Genomic DNA, 18,006 nt, shown 5'->3' with positions numbered 1-18,006 from the left:
TGTTGAGGATTAACAAAAAAAGGAAAAGAGATGTACAGTGAAACTAAGAAAGTTATGTAGGTAGAATCACTTCATGCAGGGCAAAGAACCCTGAGAACATCATTGTGTAAAGGACATTCGTAATTTTGACTGAGTCAGAAAAAATGTGATAGATCACACGTGCATAGGAAGGTGCATGTGATTTATAAAATTTCATAAATTTTAGAAAGAGTTCCACGCAGCATGATTAGAAGTGTTATTTCCCCAAACACTAGCAAGATGCCAATAAATGTGGGTTGAAGGAAGAAAAGTTATTTACATCAGTAGAACATTAGAAGACTAAAATACTAACATGTAAATGGTTATCTTTAATGTGCAATAATAATATATTCCAATAGTCCATTTGTAAATTGGCTTTTGGAGATTTGGAGCTCCCTCTCCCTTACCCGATGCTATCGACACCGGTTACAGGCTCACAAAAACTGGGCCAAAACACGATGCAGACAAAACGCTGTGTACCTGCAGTGAAGGAAAGAGGAGAAAACGCTGCAATTCTAGCACCGAAGTACAAAAGAAAAACAATAAAGTTGGGTTAGAAACACTCTTTCATTCGTTTTGGAATCTAGTATTTGAGGCTTAGAGGACTGGCAGAGAAAAGATTACTCCTGGGGAGGTTCTGACTGAGGTACCTGGGCTTTCAGATAATTGAGGTACTAGCAGCATCCATGTAATTTTACTTTGATACTTATGGTCTTCCCTTTCCTTGATACACTTATAGCTCTGCATTATTGTATATCAAATCAGCCATAATTACTGTAGTTTTAAAGTTCACAAATACAACGAAGAGGGTGAGAGGAAAACAATATGTTTTCTAAGGTCAAAGGCAAGAAAGAGGGAGCTGGTACCTGTGTGAGAGTGGACCTCACGGTGTAACTGAATGGTGAGCAGTGCTGGGCACGGAAAGGTGGCAATGAGCACAAGGTTTCCCTGAGATGGTGAGGAAGAGATACTAGATCAGATGTGCTCTCAGACATGTCCTCGAAGCTTAACTCTTGGTTGTTCTTCAGAGCCTTCAGAGGGCGGGCTGTGGGAGAGAGGGAGTTTGGGGGAGGGGAGAGAGAGAAGGAAGCAGGTTGCATCTGGCCACTCTAGTACAGGACATTTGGGAACTGGGCACTTGTAACTTTAGGGCTACCTGTATTGCTTGTATTCCAATCTTGTCTATTCCACCCCAATTGTGTTCCCAGTTATGAACTGTGCCCTTCTGCTATAAAAGCAATTATTACCTATTGTATCTTCTCCTGAGAAATTAGGAAAAATGCAGCTGGAGGGCTTATAAAAGGACCAGAAGAAAACAATGACCAGATGGTCTGTTTAACTGGAATCTGTGTGTTAAGAATGTGAATTAGTTCATATATACTTGGTAAATAGGGTAATGATAATTAGTATAACATAGTCATGTTGTTTCATATACGAGTCTTTAAAAATTTTTTTAAAATTGTTGTTCAAGTACAGTAGTCTCCATTTTCCTTCCACCACTCCCACCTACCCCAGCCACCTCTACTTCCCAGCCTTGATCCTACCCCCTTTGGTGTTGTCCATGTGTCCTTTATACACATTCCTGAAAACCCTTCCTCCCTTTCCCCCCATTATCCCCCTTACCCTCTGGTGACTGTCAATCTGTTCTTATTGTCGATGTCTCTGGTTCATACACAAGTCTTTGCAGCACATTCATGCTTTGCATCGCTAAGCAACAGCACCTGAAAGCAATGCATACCAACCAAGCTGAACTCAGCCAGCTGACTGGTACAGCACACCTGTTGGTTCAGGCGGCCATGTGCTTCATTTCAGAAAGGCTTATCACGCAGTTGCCTCAGATCTTTGTGTATTTGCCTGTGCCTCCCTAACTCAAGAGCCTCGACCTTTCCTTATAGCCCTCCAATCAAGTTACCTTTCTCCTTTTATTTTTAAAATTTTTCTAGTTTTATTGAGATATAATTGACATATTACATTTTATTAGTTTTAGGTGTATAGCATAATGATTCAATATATGTATATACCGCACAATGACCACCGCAGTAAGTTTTATTAACATCCATCACCTCACAGTTACATGTTTTTATAATGTGGACTTTCAAGATCATATTCTTTTAGCAACTTTCAAATATATTAAAATACAGTATTGTTAACTATAGATCCCATGCTGCACATCACGTCCCCAGGACTTATTTATAACTGAAAGTCTGCACCTTTTGAATACCTTCACCTTTTTCACTCTCCCACTCCCACCAATGTTTTCTGTTTCCATGAGTGTGTTTTTTATTCTTTAGATCCCACAAATAAGTGAGAACGTACAGTAGGTCTTTTTCTGTCTGACTTATTTCACTTAGAATAATGTTTTCCACGTCCACGCATGTTGCAAATGGCAGGATTTCTTTCTCATGGCTGAAAACCATTCATATGTATATCACTTCTCCTTTGCCCATTCATCTGTGGATGGACACTTGAGTGTTTCCATGTCTTGGCTGTTGTGAATAATGCTGCATTGCTGCAATAACACGGGGTGTAGATATCTTTTTGATATAATGATTCATTTCCTTCAGAATATACCCGGATGTGGAATTGCTGGTTCATGTGGTAGTTCTATTTTTTGAGGATCTCCATGTTGTTTCCCATAGGGGCTGCACTAATTTGTATTCCTGCCAACAGAGCATAAGGGCTCTCTTTTGTCCACACCCTCATCAGCATCTGTTACCTCTTCTTTTTGATGACAGCCATTCTAACAGGTGTGAGGTGATATTTCATTGTGGTTTTGATTTGCATTTCCCTGATGATTAGGGATGTTGAGCACTTTTCCACGCACCTGTTGGCCATCTGTACGTTTAACCTTCGATTTTTTTAGTGTAAATTGCCATGTACAGTAGTGTTTCTTCATAATAGTGTCTTTTAACTGTGCCAACATTTCAAATTGAGAATGTTATTTTCTTGATGTTCATTACAAAAGTACACAGTTTTGTGCAGTCTGCTGCAACTCTATGAGCCTTGGTTTAATTTTGAGTGATTTTGTAGAACACGAAGTTTTTAGGAAGGCACACAGCATGATACAACATACATGCCTGTGCTTAAAAAGAATACACTTGATTTAAAGCATGAAAAATAAAGAAATTAAAAGAGAAAGTACTCAAAGAGACAAATCTTAAAAAGTAGAATAGAAACAAAGTCTAAAATGAAATTGGGGAAGGCAAGAATAGTGAAAGTAACAAAAGAGGTTTGTGCAGAGAAAAATGAAGACATTAAGGAAAGTGCCAGATGCCTGTGCTCACACAAGGGAAAAATGTGGAATGACGCCACTGCCAACGAGGTGCAGGAGCACTAGCTTAGTATTATCCGCCACACACATTCAGGTGGGTGCTTCATACATATCCCCTCATTCATTTCTCCCTGTTAAATACGGGCTATTATTATCCCTTCTTTAGAAATAAGGAAACAAGAAACCTGAGGGTCAGAAGGGTTAAGAAAATTGCCCAAGGTCACACAGCCAATAAGTGACATTCAGATCTCATTTTGCTCTTCTGTCTCTAGACAACAAACTGTTTCGTTTGTTTAACAAATAGTTCAAAGAATGAAACCTTTTGTAACAGTTGATGCCTCTCAGGAATAAACTGGATCTCCAAAGTTTTGGAGACGCTTTCAGTCTCAAAATCTGATGGTTAGAAAAAGTGCGTTTGTCTGTCTGCTGTATCCATGTCCTGATTTTAATTAAATTCCAAATTCCGCTTGAAAAACTGGAGGTGGGGGGATGGGAGGAGCTTGACTATTTTTAGCATACGGGATTTAACAATCTCTCGGGCAGGGATTTGTGGCCTCGCATTCTTGAACTCCACTACCGAGCACAGAATACGCATTTATCAGAACGGTGTTGAAATATTTACCACGCTCCTTGCAGTTCTCCCCACTTTCCCATCTTTGTGCCTTTGCTCCAGCTCTGGCTGGAATGTTCTTGGCTGGAAGTCTATTTCCACAGATCCAAGTCCTACCACTCCTTCGGACATCACTCACTCTGCAGTCTTCTTCATCTCTGCCACATCAGCTCCACCTGGCTCTCCGTTATGCTAGCTCATCCTCTATCAAGAACACCCGTTGGTTCCCTCACTAGCGCGTCCCTGTCTGGGAAAAATGCGGGGGCAGGAAGAGAGTCGCAACGCCCGCAGCGGGCCGTGGGTCCTTCCCGGGTCTCCCAAGGCCAAGACTGGCGCTGCGGGTCTGAAAGCGCAGTCGCCCAGGACCAGCAGAACCGGCCTCACCGCGCGCACCCCGCCGGCTGAGCGGGAATCACCCCTAAGGCCGTGGTCAGGAGGCGGCACACAAAGGCCGTAAGTGCGCCCCCGTCTGCCTAGCGAAGCGCCTTTTCTAGGACTCCGGAGGCCCCACATCTCGGTGGTTTTCCCTGGCTCCAAAGACACCCAGGACCTCTAGTGCAAGAACCCCATTCCCAGAGGCTTGTACCCCACTCCAGGGGCAGCAAAATGACTTAAAAAATTAGAAATCAGATTCAGCAACTCATACGTGGAAGAAAAACTCCTCTTAAAATGTACTCAGATATGTTTCATCTAAGGGTTGGAACATGGCGGGTTGTCACGCTCACCTCCCTCTGCTCCAGAGGATGAGGAATGTGATGCTCGGAGAAAGTTCTCACCTGCTCAGGGTTTCCCAGGGACAGTTGTGTCATAACCCAGGACTTCTGCCATGCCTGTCTTTCCACTGCCAGTGACTGCCTCTTAGCAGAATGAATACTATTAAAATTAAAGCTTATGCTTTCAAAATGGCAGGGAACATGTAACATGAGTATGCAAGAATTCAGAGAAGGCCATCACATACCCGTTAGGGCTACTATAAAAAAAAACGTAGATAACAAGTGCTTGTTTGCAAGGAGAAATTGGAACTCTTGAGGATTGCTGGTGGGAATGGAAAATGGTGCAACCATTTTTTTCCTACTGTTTTGTAGAAAACAGTATGGCAGCTCCTCAAAAAATTTAAAACAAAATGATCGTATATCTAGCAATTTCAATTCTGGGTATATACCCACAGAACTGAAAGCAGGGACTTGAAGAGATGTTGTACATTTGTGTTCATAGCAGGATTATTCATAAGAGCAAAGGTGAAAACAACGGAAGTGTTCATAGACAGATGAATGGATAAATGAAACATAGTATGTCCATGCAATGGGATTTTATTTAGCCTGAGAAAGGAAGGAAATTCTGACACTTGCTACAAGATGCATGAACCTCGAGGACACTATGCTTAAGTGAGGTAAGTCAGGCACTAAAGGACAAACACTGTACGACCCCACTCACCGGAGGTACCTAGAGACCGACGGTGGTCACATTCACAGAGCCAGAGTAGAATGGTGGCTGCCGGGGGGCTGGCGGGGGGAGAGGGAGTTACTGTCTAATGGACACGCACTTTTACATTTACAAAGTGAGAAGACGGAGGTGGGTGATGGTGATGGTTCCACAACAAAGTGAATGTACTTAATGCCACTTGACCTGTGTATTTAAATGGTTGAGTCCTGACTGGTGTGGCTCAGTTGGTTGGGCGTCATTCCCAAAGGCGAAAGGTTGCTGGTTTGATTACTGGTCAGGGTGTAATGGCTTCAGAGGATATTCCCCATAAACCTGGCTTGGAAGAGAGAGAAAGTGGAGGATGGACATTGAGAGTTACTTTGCATTACTAGGACCACTAGGCTAGCTTCATAGTTATGTTAAATAGCTGTGCCTGCCTGCTTGGGGCCAGGGAGGTGGGCAGGATTTTAACCCTTGACGTGGGGGGCAGCGTTTGCAGTGAGAAGCAGCGGGCCGTTCCCCTTGTCATGGGGAGACGCCTGCCCAGCCTGGGGATGGTAGCTGAACGAAGGTCAGGTACCAGAGGACAGGCAAAATGTAGCCTCCTGTGGGAGGAGTTGGAAATGGGGTTGAGTCAGAGCCCCAGGCCTGGAAGTAAAATAGGCGTGGCAGCCAAGAGGTGAGCACTCACTCTCTCTCCTTCTCTCTCTGCCCTGTGGTTTGGGAAGGAGAAGGGGAGGGTTGACCATGTGGTTTGAGAGCCAGCAGTGAGATGAGAGAAGTAAACGAGCAGCTTTGTAATTTATAGTGAGGACGGAGGCCATGTGGCCTGGACTAATAAGAGAGGAGGTGCTGCCGCTGTGATGGTGCCTGCTCTAGCGGACTCTGGAGCTGCCAAGGCCTTCCTTGCACGATCCTGATCTGCTGTACCTGGCTTTTACCTGGCTTTTAAGACCTGTGCCTTTCCTGAGTTTCACCATGATCCCGAGTAACACTGCTTTTCTGGACTATTACACAGAAGCTGATGACAATGTATTCCAGACCCTGTACAGATAAGGACATGGGGAGCTTTGGGGGATGCTTTTGGCTTGTAGCCTGGTGGGGAGCAGGGGAAATGCTGGGTCCCGTGACAAAGGAGGGCTCTGAGCTGAGGTGCTGTAAACTCTCCCAAGGTTGGAATGTTATAAATAAAGACCTGTTTCTACCAGTTGGGTCACACACCAAGATGCCACATGACAGGCCCTGTTCTGCTCGGTAACAAGGGCACTTGCCTGGGTTGCTGGTTTGGTCCAAAATGGTCAGGGCAAGTACAAGAGACAATGGACTGATATTTCTCTCACGCACTGATGTTTCTGTCTCACATCGATGTTTCTCTCCCTCTCTCTCCCTCCCTTGCTCCGTCTCTATAAATAAATAAGATCTTTAATAAATAAATAAATAAATAGTTGAGATAGTAAATTTTGTGTTATGTGTATTTTATCACACATGCAACAAAGAGCTCAGAGAATACACAACTCCATGTAAAAAGCATTGCATGTGTGTTAGAAACATAGATTTCTGAAATAGTAAACAGTATTGGCAGCAGAATGTAAATACATATTTGTCAGTAAGGTTGTTAACCAATAGTTATTTCATGAATAAGTATGGCAATACCACCCCCACCACAGGTTTTTCAAGGGATTGGAACAAAAACTGAAACTCTATGCCAGGTATGAGGAAGGTTCTGTAAGACTCAAAAAAGCTTATAATAGCTTTGAGCAAATTACTTGGTATTTATAGAAAATTAGTACCAGGGAGAACATTCAAAAAGTCCTGCCACTGTTAGAAGAAACGTGATTGAGTATTTTTCACTGTGCATGTTGTTCCTGATGTCCTGCATTTTACATAGCCTTGGGAACTAGAAAAAGGCAACACTATTAGAAATTCAAAAGAATTCAAAAGAATTAAAAAAAGAAAATAGCAGCATCAGAGGTGTGAATTAGCAGGAAGAGGTACGGAAAGCAGGGAATGTACACAGGAGTGTCTGGCCTGTGGGTCGGTAGGCTCAAAACCCACTCCAGAGCAGGACTACATCCAGGCAGAACAGGGTGACCTTCCTCGTCACACCTCCCTTTCCGTTCACTGCCCCCTCCTGCAGCAGTTTCCTCAGTAAGCTCTGTATTTGGAGAGCAAAGTAGGAGTATTTGAAGGTTGTACTTAGTGTTTTATTTTCCAAAATTAACCATCTCCCCTTTCCCCAGTAAAATTATCCATAGTTGAAAAGCACAAAAGCAGAATGGCAAGCTAAACCTACCAAGTCTGAAACCTGAAGATCAATAATAAGTAAGGAGATTGAATCAGTGATCAAAAATCTCCCAACAGGCCCTGGCTGGTGTAGCTTAGTGGATTGAGCGCGGACCCCGAGAACCAGACGATCACCAGACGATCGAGGTTTGATTCCCAGTCAGGGCACATGCTTGGGTTGCAGGCCAGTTCCCTGCAGGGGATGCCCGGAAGCAACCATACATTGATGTTTTTGTCCTCTCTCCTTCCCTTCCCCTCTAAAAAAGATAAAAAAAAAAATCTCCCAACAATAGAAGCCCAGGACAAGATGGTTTCCTGGGTGAATTCTATCCAACATTTTAAAAAGAATTAATGCCCAACCTTCTTGAACACTTTCAGAAAATTTAAGAGATGGGAACACTCTTGAACCTATTTTATGAGGCCAGCATTATCCTGATATCAAAGGCAGATAAGGACACCACAAGCAAAGAAAGCTACAGGGCAATATCCTTGATGAATACCCATAGATGCAAAACTTCTCAACAGAATGTTAGCAAACCAATTAAAAAACACATTAAAAGGATCATACAATATGATGAAATGTGATTAATGCCTGGGATGCAGGGGTGGTTCAGTATACACACCTCTAAATAAATGTGATACTCTGCAAAATGGAATGAAAGATAAAAATTGTATGACCATCATTATTGCAGAGTAGCCACATTGGAACTGGAAGACGCAGGAGCAGCCCTGGGGCTAATTTGAGACTTAGTTTATCAGTTTATTCTCTTGGCCAGTACACTAAGATACCTCAGACAGATTTTCAATATCCAAAGCCACAAAGTTTCGTTTGAAAACTAGAATGCCAGCTTCATTACTTCTTAGGTGAAGTTATTCCAAGATAGTGAATGGAGACTGAGAACTTTCCTTTCTTTAATTGAAAAGTCTACTTGAGGAAACAAAATTCAACCTAGAAATTTTGCTTATTTAAAAATGGAAATTGGATACTGAGGAAATAGCTAACTTAAAGGTTTATTATAAATTAGTTATGTTAGAAGTTGATCTCTCTGTCCCACCATTTCCCATGTGTTGAGACTTTTGTCTCAAAAGTCAGGTCAATTGGTAAGAGTATCTGGGTTGAACAGCTGGTTCTGGATTAATTCAAGTCATGCTGTTTCTTAGCATAATATCGTCAAGGTTCAGCCACGTTGGAGTATGTGACAGAATTTCTTTTCTTTTTAAGACTGATTTGTACCTTATTGTATGGCTAGACAGACCACATTTTATGTTTCCATTTACCCTTCGATGGACAGTTGGGTTGTTTCCCTCTTCTCTTAACATTTAAAGAGGGAAGAAATGCTGTGATCTTACCTGTGTCGTCAGAGTTTTAAGGAAGATTGGAAAAGAGGGAATCTTGGGAGGACTCCAAATTACCTGTCTGAAGCGCAACGAGGGAGGTGCAGGCTGGGTGGAGAAGAGGGCCAGAATTAGAGCATGATTTTGCTTTAGTAACATCTTGGCCTTATGGGGAAAAGGGGAAGGGGACAGGAACTAAAGATCTTGGTTTGAATGTTGGGAGGATAAAAATGCCTTTGAGATACAGAAGCCTGAAGGCAGAGGGGAGGGGTTGGTTTTTGTTTTCTTTGGGGATGGGGTGCAGTAGGGAAAACCGTGTTGGAATTCAGACTTGTGATAAACGTAAGTGTCTTCAGGACAGGCTCGTAGAAAACGAGCATGTTTTCACATCTGGAGAACAGACGCCAAAATTATAAATGGGGCCACCAAATGTACTTGAAGAGAATGTCCTCCTCTCAGCTCCCTGGAGCCCTGCGGAAGAATCTTAGAGCTGCCGGAAGAATCTCTCCGAATCTTTAGTAGGATACATAATGCCCTCTCGTGGCAATAATATGCAACTACAACTAGGGAGCCTGCAACCTAGGATAGAAATGTCTTTCCTGAATCCTGAAAGCCTGTTTTCCTCCACTAGTCTAAGAAGGGAAATCTGACACAGACACACTGCACAATGTGTTTTAAGACCCTGCTCGTAAGGATCGGGTGTTCAAGGGTCCAGAGAAGCTGACTGTTCCCTCAGCAGATATCGTGAGCCTAGGAGGGGCCAGTGGGACAACACAGTAGAAATGGCTGGTGGACAGATGGTTGTGAAAGGCGGGCCTGATTGGGCACAGCAGGGCGAGTACAGTGTGTAGACTGAAAATACGTGGGGATCACTCTCGTGTTTTAACCTTTCCTTTCTATTTCTTAACTATTAATGTACAAGCGGTTTAGGCAGCTTAGAGAAATAGTTAAATTGGGTAGCAACAAGCTGACCAAGTGGAAAACATTTTATTTACGGGTTTTTATCACCTTTTAATTGTCCCTGTCTCAGTTTCGGGAAAGGCCATTTCAGAAGTTTGAGCCTTTATTTCAATACAAACTCGGGAATGGCAGAAAATGAGTTTGAGAAAACTCAAATGGCAGAAACTGCCTGGTGGCCGGCTGTACGAGTTAGGATGTAGTTTTGACAGACATGTATGAGACTCCAGGTAAGACTGGTTTAAGCGAGACAGAGGATTATTTCTCTCACATCTAAAAAGTCTGAATTAGGCCATTCAGGGCTGGATCGCTGGCTCCACTGTCACCAGGGACCCAGGTTGCTTTCAGCTTTCGGTTCCAGTATCCCCAGGGTGCTGTTGTCATGGTCACAGTGCAAGACGGAATTTCAGGCACGACGTCCATTTCCAAGGAGCAGAATAAGGAGGACCGAAGCGGGAAGGATGGCTCACTTCTATGTACGGGTCTAACCTGGGAGGTGTTACCAACACTTCCGTCGTCTGGAGGAATAAATTAATTAGTACAGGTAGATTTTTGAACAGTACCTGGCTTAAGAAGGCCTTTATCTCAATGACAATAACAAACACAATAATACCTAGTATAGCTAATAATTACTTAATGTTTATGTACCAGCCCCTAAAAAGAGTTACTGTGTTATTTCACTTTAATCCTCATCACACTCTGAGGTAAGCACTACATTATTTCTATTTCCCAGACAGAGAAAGCTGAGGTAGAGAAATCCCAGAGTTATAAACGGCAGAGCACCCAGTTAGAGCTGTTAAATTTTATTCCAAAGGCCACTTGTTTCGCCAGTAACCCAAACTCACAGATACTCGTTTTGTATCTTTTTCTGGGGGGTGGAGGTATTCAATAGTATTGTATTAAGAACTTATTCTCATACCTGAAAACAGATAGTCCTCAAGAAGGATGGACAGTTGTTTCAGAAGACAGGTTAGCACTATGCATCAAGAAGCTTAAAAAGGCAGACATGAAGATATTATAGCAACACTCATGCTGTCAAAAACTAGAAACAGCAGAAGCCTCCAGCGCAGGGGTGTGTTTTAGTTAAGCCAGGGAGCATCGATTCAATAGGATATTATCACTGGAGAACTTTCACAGGGTATTCCAGGACATGGGAAATAACAAGGACATAAGTTGCACAATATTTGCAAATTTATATATTTTTAAAAAATTGATGTATAGCAAAATAAAAATGTTGAGAAAGATCATATTTAAGTGATGGCATTTGCTGAGTTTTTCTTCTTTATACTTTTCTTTAAAACATACACACTTTCTTTAATGAATGTACAATGTTTTATGATACATATTTTAATTTTATACTAACAGTATGTTTAGTGATGAAGTTTGTCTTGGAGATTAGCTAATATTCATATGGCCTCAAGAGGTATCTTTCAAATGCCTCTGAATTCCTACCTGAGGAGTCTGTATGACTTTGAACTTGGGGGAACAAGTGCAGTGAGTATAGCACTGACCTGGTAATTAGAAATTTCTTCTTGATCCCAAGAAGGGATCAAGTTCAGCCTCTGTCATTCATAAACCACATGAACTTGGCCAGGCCACTTCCGTTTAGAGTCACCATTTGAAACTAGTATCCATCCCTGTTGGAAACCGCCTCTTCCTGCCTCCTTGTGCTTCTGTCCACAGATTCAGGGACCTCCTGAAACTCCACAGCACTGTTATGCACCCAGATGAATTTGCTGCTGTGTACAGTCAGTAATTGAAATTAAAAATTTAAATAGAATAATGCATGTTAATTACATCTCATCTTAAATGCCACTTAGTATTTTAATTTTATTATGAAATATTTCAATAATACATAAAATGTAGAACATATTATAATAACCACATGTGAAATAACAACCTAGTTTTGCTAAATCTCAGCATGTTGCCATTTTGGCTTCGCACACACACATTTCAAAGACCTAAAACATTAGGAAAGCAGATACACACAGTCCTTGTAGGCCCCATCTTCTCTCTGCCAGAAGCATCTACTTTGTGAATATGCTGGTTCTGCTTCCTCTGCATATTTTTAGTTTACTGTGTGTGATAAATCCATAAATAATACTGGGTTACATGTATTTAATATTATAAAGTGGATATACTGTAGATGTTATTTTGAAACTTACCTTTATATAGAATTATGTATTTCTGAGGAGATTTATATTAACCTATGTAGCTCTAGTTGACTAAGTTCAGAATTGCATTTCATCCTATGAATATGCCACAATTCATGTTATCAAGTAGTCTATTGGTGAACACTTTGATCTTTTTAAAAACAAATTTTAGTGGGGTGGAGGTGGGGTGGAAGAGGGCGTAGGGGGGATAAATGGTAATGAAAAAATACAATAGAAAATAAAAGCAACCCCCCAAATTTTACTATCATAAACAGTGTTGCAGTACATACAGTTGCACTCATCTCTTCCTGAACATCTGCATGGATTCCCACAGGGTGCATGCCAAAGAGTGACGTTGTTCAGTAAATGGATCTGTAAATGTCTGGCTTTTCTAGATATTGTCTGAAGTGGTTGCCCCTCACTACTTTCCCACCAGCGGTATGTGAGCATTCTCGTTGCTCACCATCCTTGGGTAGGTGGGGGGAAGGTACATGTCTGATAAAAAAACCCACCTTTATTCACATGTAGTTCACATACAATCCACCCATTTAATGTGTCTGAATATGTCAGTAGTTTCCGTGCATTTACAGAGTTGTGCAAGCATCACCACGACTGACTTCAGAAGATACCCTGTGCAAAAGTTAGCTGTCATCCCGACCCCTACCTCCAGCTCCAACCCCCTATTTTACTGCCTGATCTACAGATTTGACTATTTGGACATTTCCTATGAAAGGAATCATACAATATGTGAGCCTTTATGGTTGACTTTTTAAAAAGATTTTATTTGTTTCTCTTTAGAGGAGAAGGGAAGAAGAGAGGGAGAGAAATATCAATGTATGGTTGCCTCTTGTGCATCCCCTGCTGGGAACTGGCCCACAACCCAGGCATGTGCCCTGCCTGGGAATCGAACCTCTATCCTTTGGTTCACAGGCTTGTGCTCAATCCACTGAGCTACACCAGTCAGGGCATGATTGGCTTTTTTCACTTACCATAATGTTTTCAAGGTTCATCCCTGATCTAGCATGCATTGGGACTTCATTTCTTTTTATTAATGAATAGTATTTTACTATGTGATTATGCCATATTTTATTTAACTATTGATAGCCATAGAGTTTTTCCCTACCTTTTGGCTATTATGAATAATGCTGTTATAAACATTCCTATATAAATTTTTAGGAGGACATAGGTTTATATTTCTTTGGGTATGTACGTGGGAATAGAATTGCTGGGCCATGTGGCAACTCTGTTTAACCTTTGGAGGAACCAACAAACGGTTTTCTGCAGTGGCCGCTCCATTTCACATTCCCACTGGTGTGTGAGTGCTCCAGTTCTTCACATCCTCACCGACACTGGTTGTCTGTCTTTTTGATTCCGACCATCCTAGTGTGTATGAAGTGGTGCCTTCTTGTGGTTTTGATGTATCTCACTGTTTTAATTTGCACTTTCCCATTTACTAGTGAAGTTGAGTATCTATTTATTGCCCATTTCCTATTTTCTCCTCTGTGAATGTCCTGTTCATAATATTTGCCCATTCCACACTTGCCTTTACTCATCGATTTGTTGGTGTTTAAAAATGCATTTGGATATTAAATCTTTCGTTGATTTTATGCACACAAAAATATATCTTCTCAGTGTGTGGATTTATATGCTTTTCATTTTGTTTTTGTTTTGTTGTACACATTTTAAGTTTTAATGCAGTAGACTTTAATCAAGCTTTCTTTCTTATTTATTTATTTTTAGAGAGAGGCGAAGGGAGGGAGGAAGGGAGGGAGAGAAACATCAATGTGTGGTTGCCTCTTGTGCACCCCCTACTGAGGATGTTAACATTTTAATCCAGAGTAATTTGGCCTTTATCTCTTATTTCCCCTTTTTGAGTTTTCTTTAGGGGATTACCTCTCAAGACCTTGATGTAGCAACCTGTGGTGAGGGAAGTGATATGGGTCGATATGTAAATAATGTAGAGAAGTGTGGCCAGAGCGTCATGTGTTCCCCAGTCTGGTGGCACACACACATTCTGCAGTTTCTGCCTCACTGGTATGATTCGTGCATAAGCACCTGCTCACGGGGCAGAGCTTTTTCTCCCCTGGAGCTCCACCCAGTCTCAGAGTCGGCCCGATTTCCTGTGCAGCAACCCCCTGGACATAAGCCAGATTCTCCTAGAATCTTTATTTTCCAGTTAAGCTGATGTTTAGCCACATGCTAGTGGGGGTTCTGTCAATCCCAACATTCTCATCCAAATGTCCCATAGGGTCTAGATCGGGAAACAGTGGATTGGGGCAGGGACACCGTCAGCCTGGCTCCCTAGGCCCAGTTCCAGTCCTGTTCTAAGAAGTGGAACAGAAACTGGAAAGCCATCAGCAACCCAGACAACACCCTCACCACTCTCCCCGCCCCCTGTCTCTCATCTCTCTCTGGGTCTGTATGATCGATCTCTGATTTCTTACTGATTTTGTTTTCTCCTTGTAGGTCCAAAAGCCATTCCCTCCACTTGTACATCAGGTTAACATACAATGAGCACACCCAGATTTTCTCCTTTTTCTGTTCATGCCCCTGACACAGACTGCAGGCACTGTTGATCCCAAGTCTGGATTTTTAGGAAGACAATTGGTTTGGTCTTTTAGCGGAGGGAAACATACACTTGGCTATATTCACTGCTGGGGGAGGTCATCAGATGTTACCACTATTAACTGGACTGTGGGGGCACATGGTATTTTGGAAAGAATAAGGCTTGTCAAGCAGATTGTACAGAGTATCACTGGAGGATCCTTGTGCTGTCCAGGGCAGGGGTGTGGCAGGAAGAAGAGGAAGTCCCCAGGGGCTCACACCATGTCCTCAGGCTCAAAAGCACAAGCTCCAACAGAGTAAAGAAGAGACAGAGCCCACTGACCCCAAACATGGTCTTCAGGAAAATGGTCTTCTCAGTGGGGCAGGACAGATTACAGGTTATACTGCCAAGGCAAGGCTCCCGCCGACACGCGAAGGAGCTGGGCACTTTGAACCCATACAGATGGTACTGTCCCCCCAAGGCTGCCCCCTCAAGGGCCAGTCGCACCCCCAGCTGTGCCACATAGGCCCAGAGCAGCCTGGGCCTTTCAGCCCCTGAGGCATCCATGCTGCCCTGTCCTTGTTGGATCAGGGTCTCCTCTTCCTTCTTCACCTTTCCCGAGTCTTCCCAATGCCAGATGCCATGATACATGGTGAGACCCATGTAGAAGGCCCAGAAGCGCAGTGGGGAGAGGGGGTGGAAGACATCATAACACCCTTGCAGCCTGGCTGCTGGGTGTGACAGACGAATTCGCTCTGCTCATCGCCATAGACCCCGGTCCCAGTGGCAGCCAGCAGCATGAGGCAGAAGCCTAGGAGCACGGGAAGAAGGAGGCGCCCCACAGGGATGGAGTGCCAGCTCTTCTCAGCCACCAGCTCCACACATCCTGCTGTGGAGCACTGAAGACAGGTTATTATGAGTGGTTGTAACCTAAGGGAGATCCCAGGGCTGCTGGGGATTATTTTGCTTACGTTCAATCAAGAATCCTGTTCTCCCTCTGGTGTTCTGGTGTGGTAGGGTTTTTCATGCCCTACAGTGACTGAGCAAGAACTAAAAAATTGATCTGATTCTCTAGCTTATGCAAGAAATCTAAGATTCTCTATTTGGTAAGCATCTATGAGGCATCTCCTGTTAATCTATGGCCTTGCAATCATGTCTCCTTGAGGATTACCTGTCAGGATAGGTAGTGGGAGGAAGCACACCTTGGTGGCCAGCAATCTCTTGAAATACCTGTCCCCATTCAAGGATGGTCAAGAGAAAAGAAATATGGTCTTTTCAAAATGTCACAATGTCCTTAAAGAGTGTTAGCTGCCATGGAATCTCAGAAAAGCATAAGTCTGAGAAGATTTTTGTATTTAAAAAACAATGAAAACTTTGGAAGACATCAGGCACTTTATTTTGTTTTATTATTATTATTTTTTTGGCCTTTGGTGCTCTGATCTTTATTATTTTTAAGTATATTTGATCAATTATGCTATTATAGTTGTCCCATTTTTCCTCCCCTTTATCCCCCTCTATCCTGCGCCTCCCCTTAGTTCTGCACTACCCTCTCACCAACCTTCTCCCCCACCCTCCTTAGTTCACGTCCATGGGTCACACATGTAAATTCTTTGGCTTCTCCTTTTCCTATACTATTCTTAACCTCTGCCCCCACCCTCCATCTATTCCATATCTACTATTTATGCTTCTTATTCCCTGTACCTTTTCTCTCATCCTCCTCCCACCCCTCCCTGCCAATAACCCTCCATGTGATCTCCGTTTCTGTGATTCTGTTCCTGTTCTAGTTGTTTGCTTGGTTTGTTTTTGTTTTTGCTTTTTAAGTTCAGTTGTTGATAATTGTGATTTTTTTGTCATTTTATTATTCAAAGTGTTGATCTTCTTTTTCTTAGATAAGTCCCTTTAACATTTCATATAATAAGGGCTTGGTGAGGATGAACTTTATCTGGGAAGCACTTTATCTGCCCTTTATTCTAAATGAAAGCTTTGCTGGATAGAGTAATCTTGGGTGTGAGTTCTTGCTTTTCATGACTTGGAATACCGCTTTCCAGCTCCTCTTGCCTGTAAGATTTCTTTTGAGAAATCAGCTTATAGTCTTATGGAAACTCCTTTGTAGGTAACTATCTCCTTTTCTGTTGCTGCTTTTAAGATTCTCTCTTTATCTTTAATCTTGGGTGACTTAATTATGATGTGCCTTGGTGTGTCCCTCCTTGGATCCAATTACTTTGGGACTCTCTGAGCTTCCTGAACTTTCTGGAAGTCTATTTTCATTGCCAGATTGGGGAAGTTCGCCTTCATTATTTGTTCAAATGAATTTTCAATTTCTTGGTCTTTCTCTTCTCTTCTAACATCAAAATGCACCCCTATGATTTGGATGTTAGAATGCTTAAAGTTATCCCAGAGGTTCCTAAGCCTTGTCTCATTTTTTTGAATTCTTGTTTCTTAATACTGTTCTGGTTGAATGTTTATTTCTTCCTTTTGTTCCAAATCATTGATTTGAGTCCCAGTTTCTTTCCCTTCACTGTTGGTTTGCTGTATATTTTTCTTTATTTCACGTTGCATAGCCTTCACTGCTTCCTCTGTTTTGCACCTGTACTCAACCATTTTTGTGTGCATCCTGATTACCAGTGATTTGAACTCTGCATCTGATATATTGTCTATCTCTTCATTGCCTCGTTCTATTTCTGGAGTTTTGGTCTGTTCTTTCATTTAGACCATATTTCTTTGTCTCAGCAATGGTCTGTTACATTGTAAGGTGTGGAGCCTTAGGTATTCACCAGGGCAGAGCAACCCACTTTGCTGCATTGTGTCACTGTATGTGGGGAACAGGTCAGAGAGGAAACAATGCTGCTTGCTGGGCTCTCATCCTGCCTTCAGTCATTTCCCCCACTACCCACAAGCAGTTTTGGCTCTTCTGGTGCTGATTCCCGGATGGGTGGATTGGTGTACATTCTAGGACCATGTAAGTCTCTCCAGTGAACTCTCTTGTGAGGCTGGAAGTTTCCCCCACCGCCACAACCTTCAGTTTTTGCAGCCAGGGGTTTTTTTTTTTAACGTTAATTTTCCTTTCTTTTTTTTTTAGATTTTATTTATTTATCTTTAGAGGGGAAGGAAAGGAGAGAAAGAGAGAAACATCAATGTATGGTTGCCTCTCATGGGTCCCCTGCTGAGAACTGGCCTGCAACCCTGGCATGTGCCCTGACTGGGAATCGAACCACGACCCTTTGGCTTGCAGGCTCGCGCTCAATACACTGAGCTACACCAACCAGGGCCAGCCAGAGGTTTTGAGCTTTCTTTTTCCACAGTGGAAATAAACTCTGGGTCAAGTGGTTTGTCTCAGTCCCCAGTTGTTCCTCCCAGTGTATCTGCCTGTGAATGTGGGATATCCTGGTCTGCCAGCCACTGCCTTGCCCCT

General features: G+C 42.7%; 1 protein-coding gene and 1 long non-coding RNA gene across 2 annotated transcripts; both read right to left on the bottom strand.

The window, feature by feature from the left end:
- Positions 1-290: 290 nt before the first annotated feature.
- On the bottom strand, positions 291-1,731 carry LOC118985631 (uncharacterized). The gene is made up of 3 exons (XR_005066164.1): positions 1,642-1,731; positions 885-1,063; positions 291-498 (listed from the first exon to the last, which is right to left on the bottom strand). It is a non-coding gene; the product is annotated as an uncharacterized LOC118985631 (long non-coding RNA).
- Positions 1,732-14,447: 12,716 nt separating this feature from the next.
- GJC3 (gap junction protein gamma 3) lies at positions 14,448-15,480 on the bottom strand (the record flags this gene model as incomplete). The annotated part of the gene is given in 2 exon segments (XM_037046570.1): positions 14,448-15,310; positions 15,313-15,480. Coding segments are annotated over 2 exon segments (677 nt in total), but the record flags the coding sequence as incomplete, so codon positions are not given.
- Between the last annotated feature and the right edge of the window lie 2,526 nt (positions 15,481-18,006).

Source organism: Sturnira hondurensis, unplaced genomic scaffold (genome assembly GCF_014824575.4).
Source record: "Sturnira hondurensis isolate 20B ecotype Veracruz unplaced genomic scaffold, ASM1482457v3 Scaffold0000059, whole genome shotgun sequence".
Classification (NCBI taxonomy): domain Eukaryota; kingdom Metazoa; phylum Chordata; class Mammalia; order Chiroptera; family Phyllostomidae; genus Sturnira; species Sturnira hondurensis.
The sequence above is the reverse complement of the archived record's forward strand: the minus strand, read 5'-3'. Positions and strand labels throughout refer to the sequence as shown.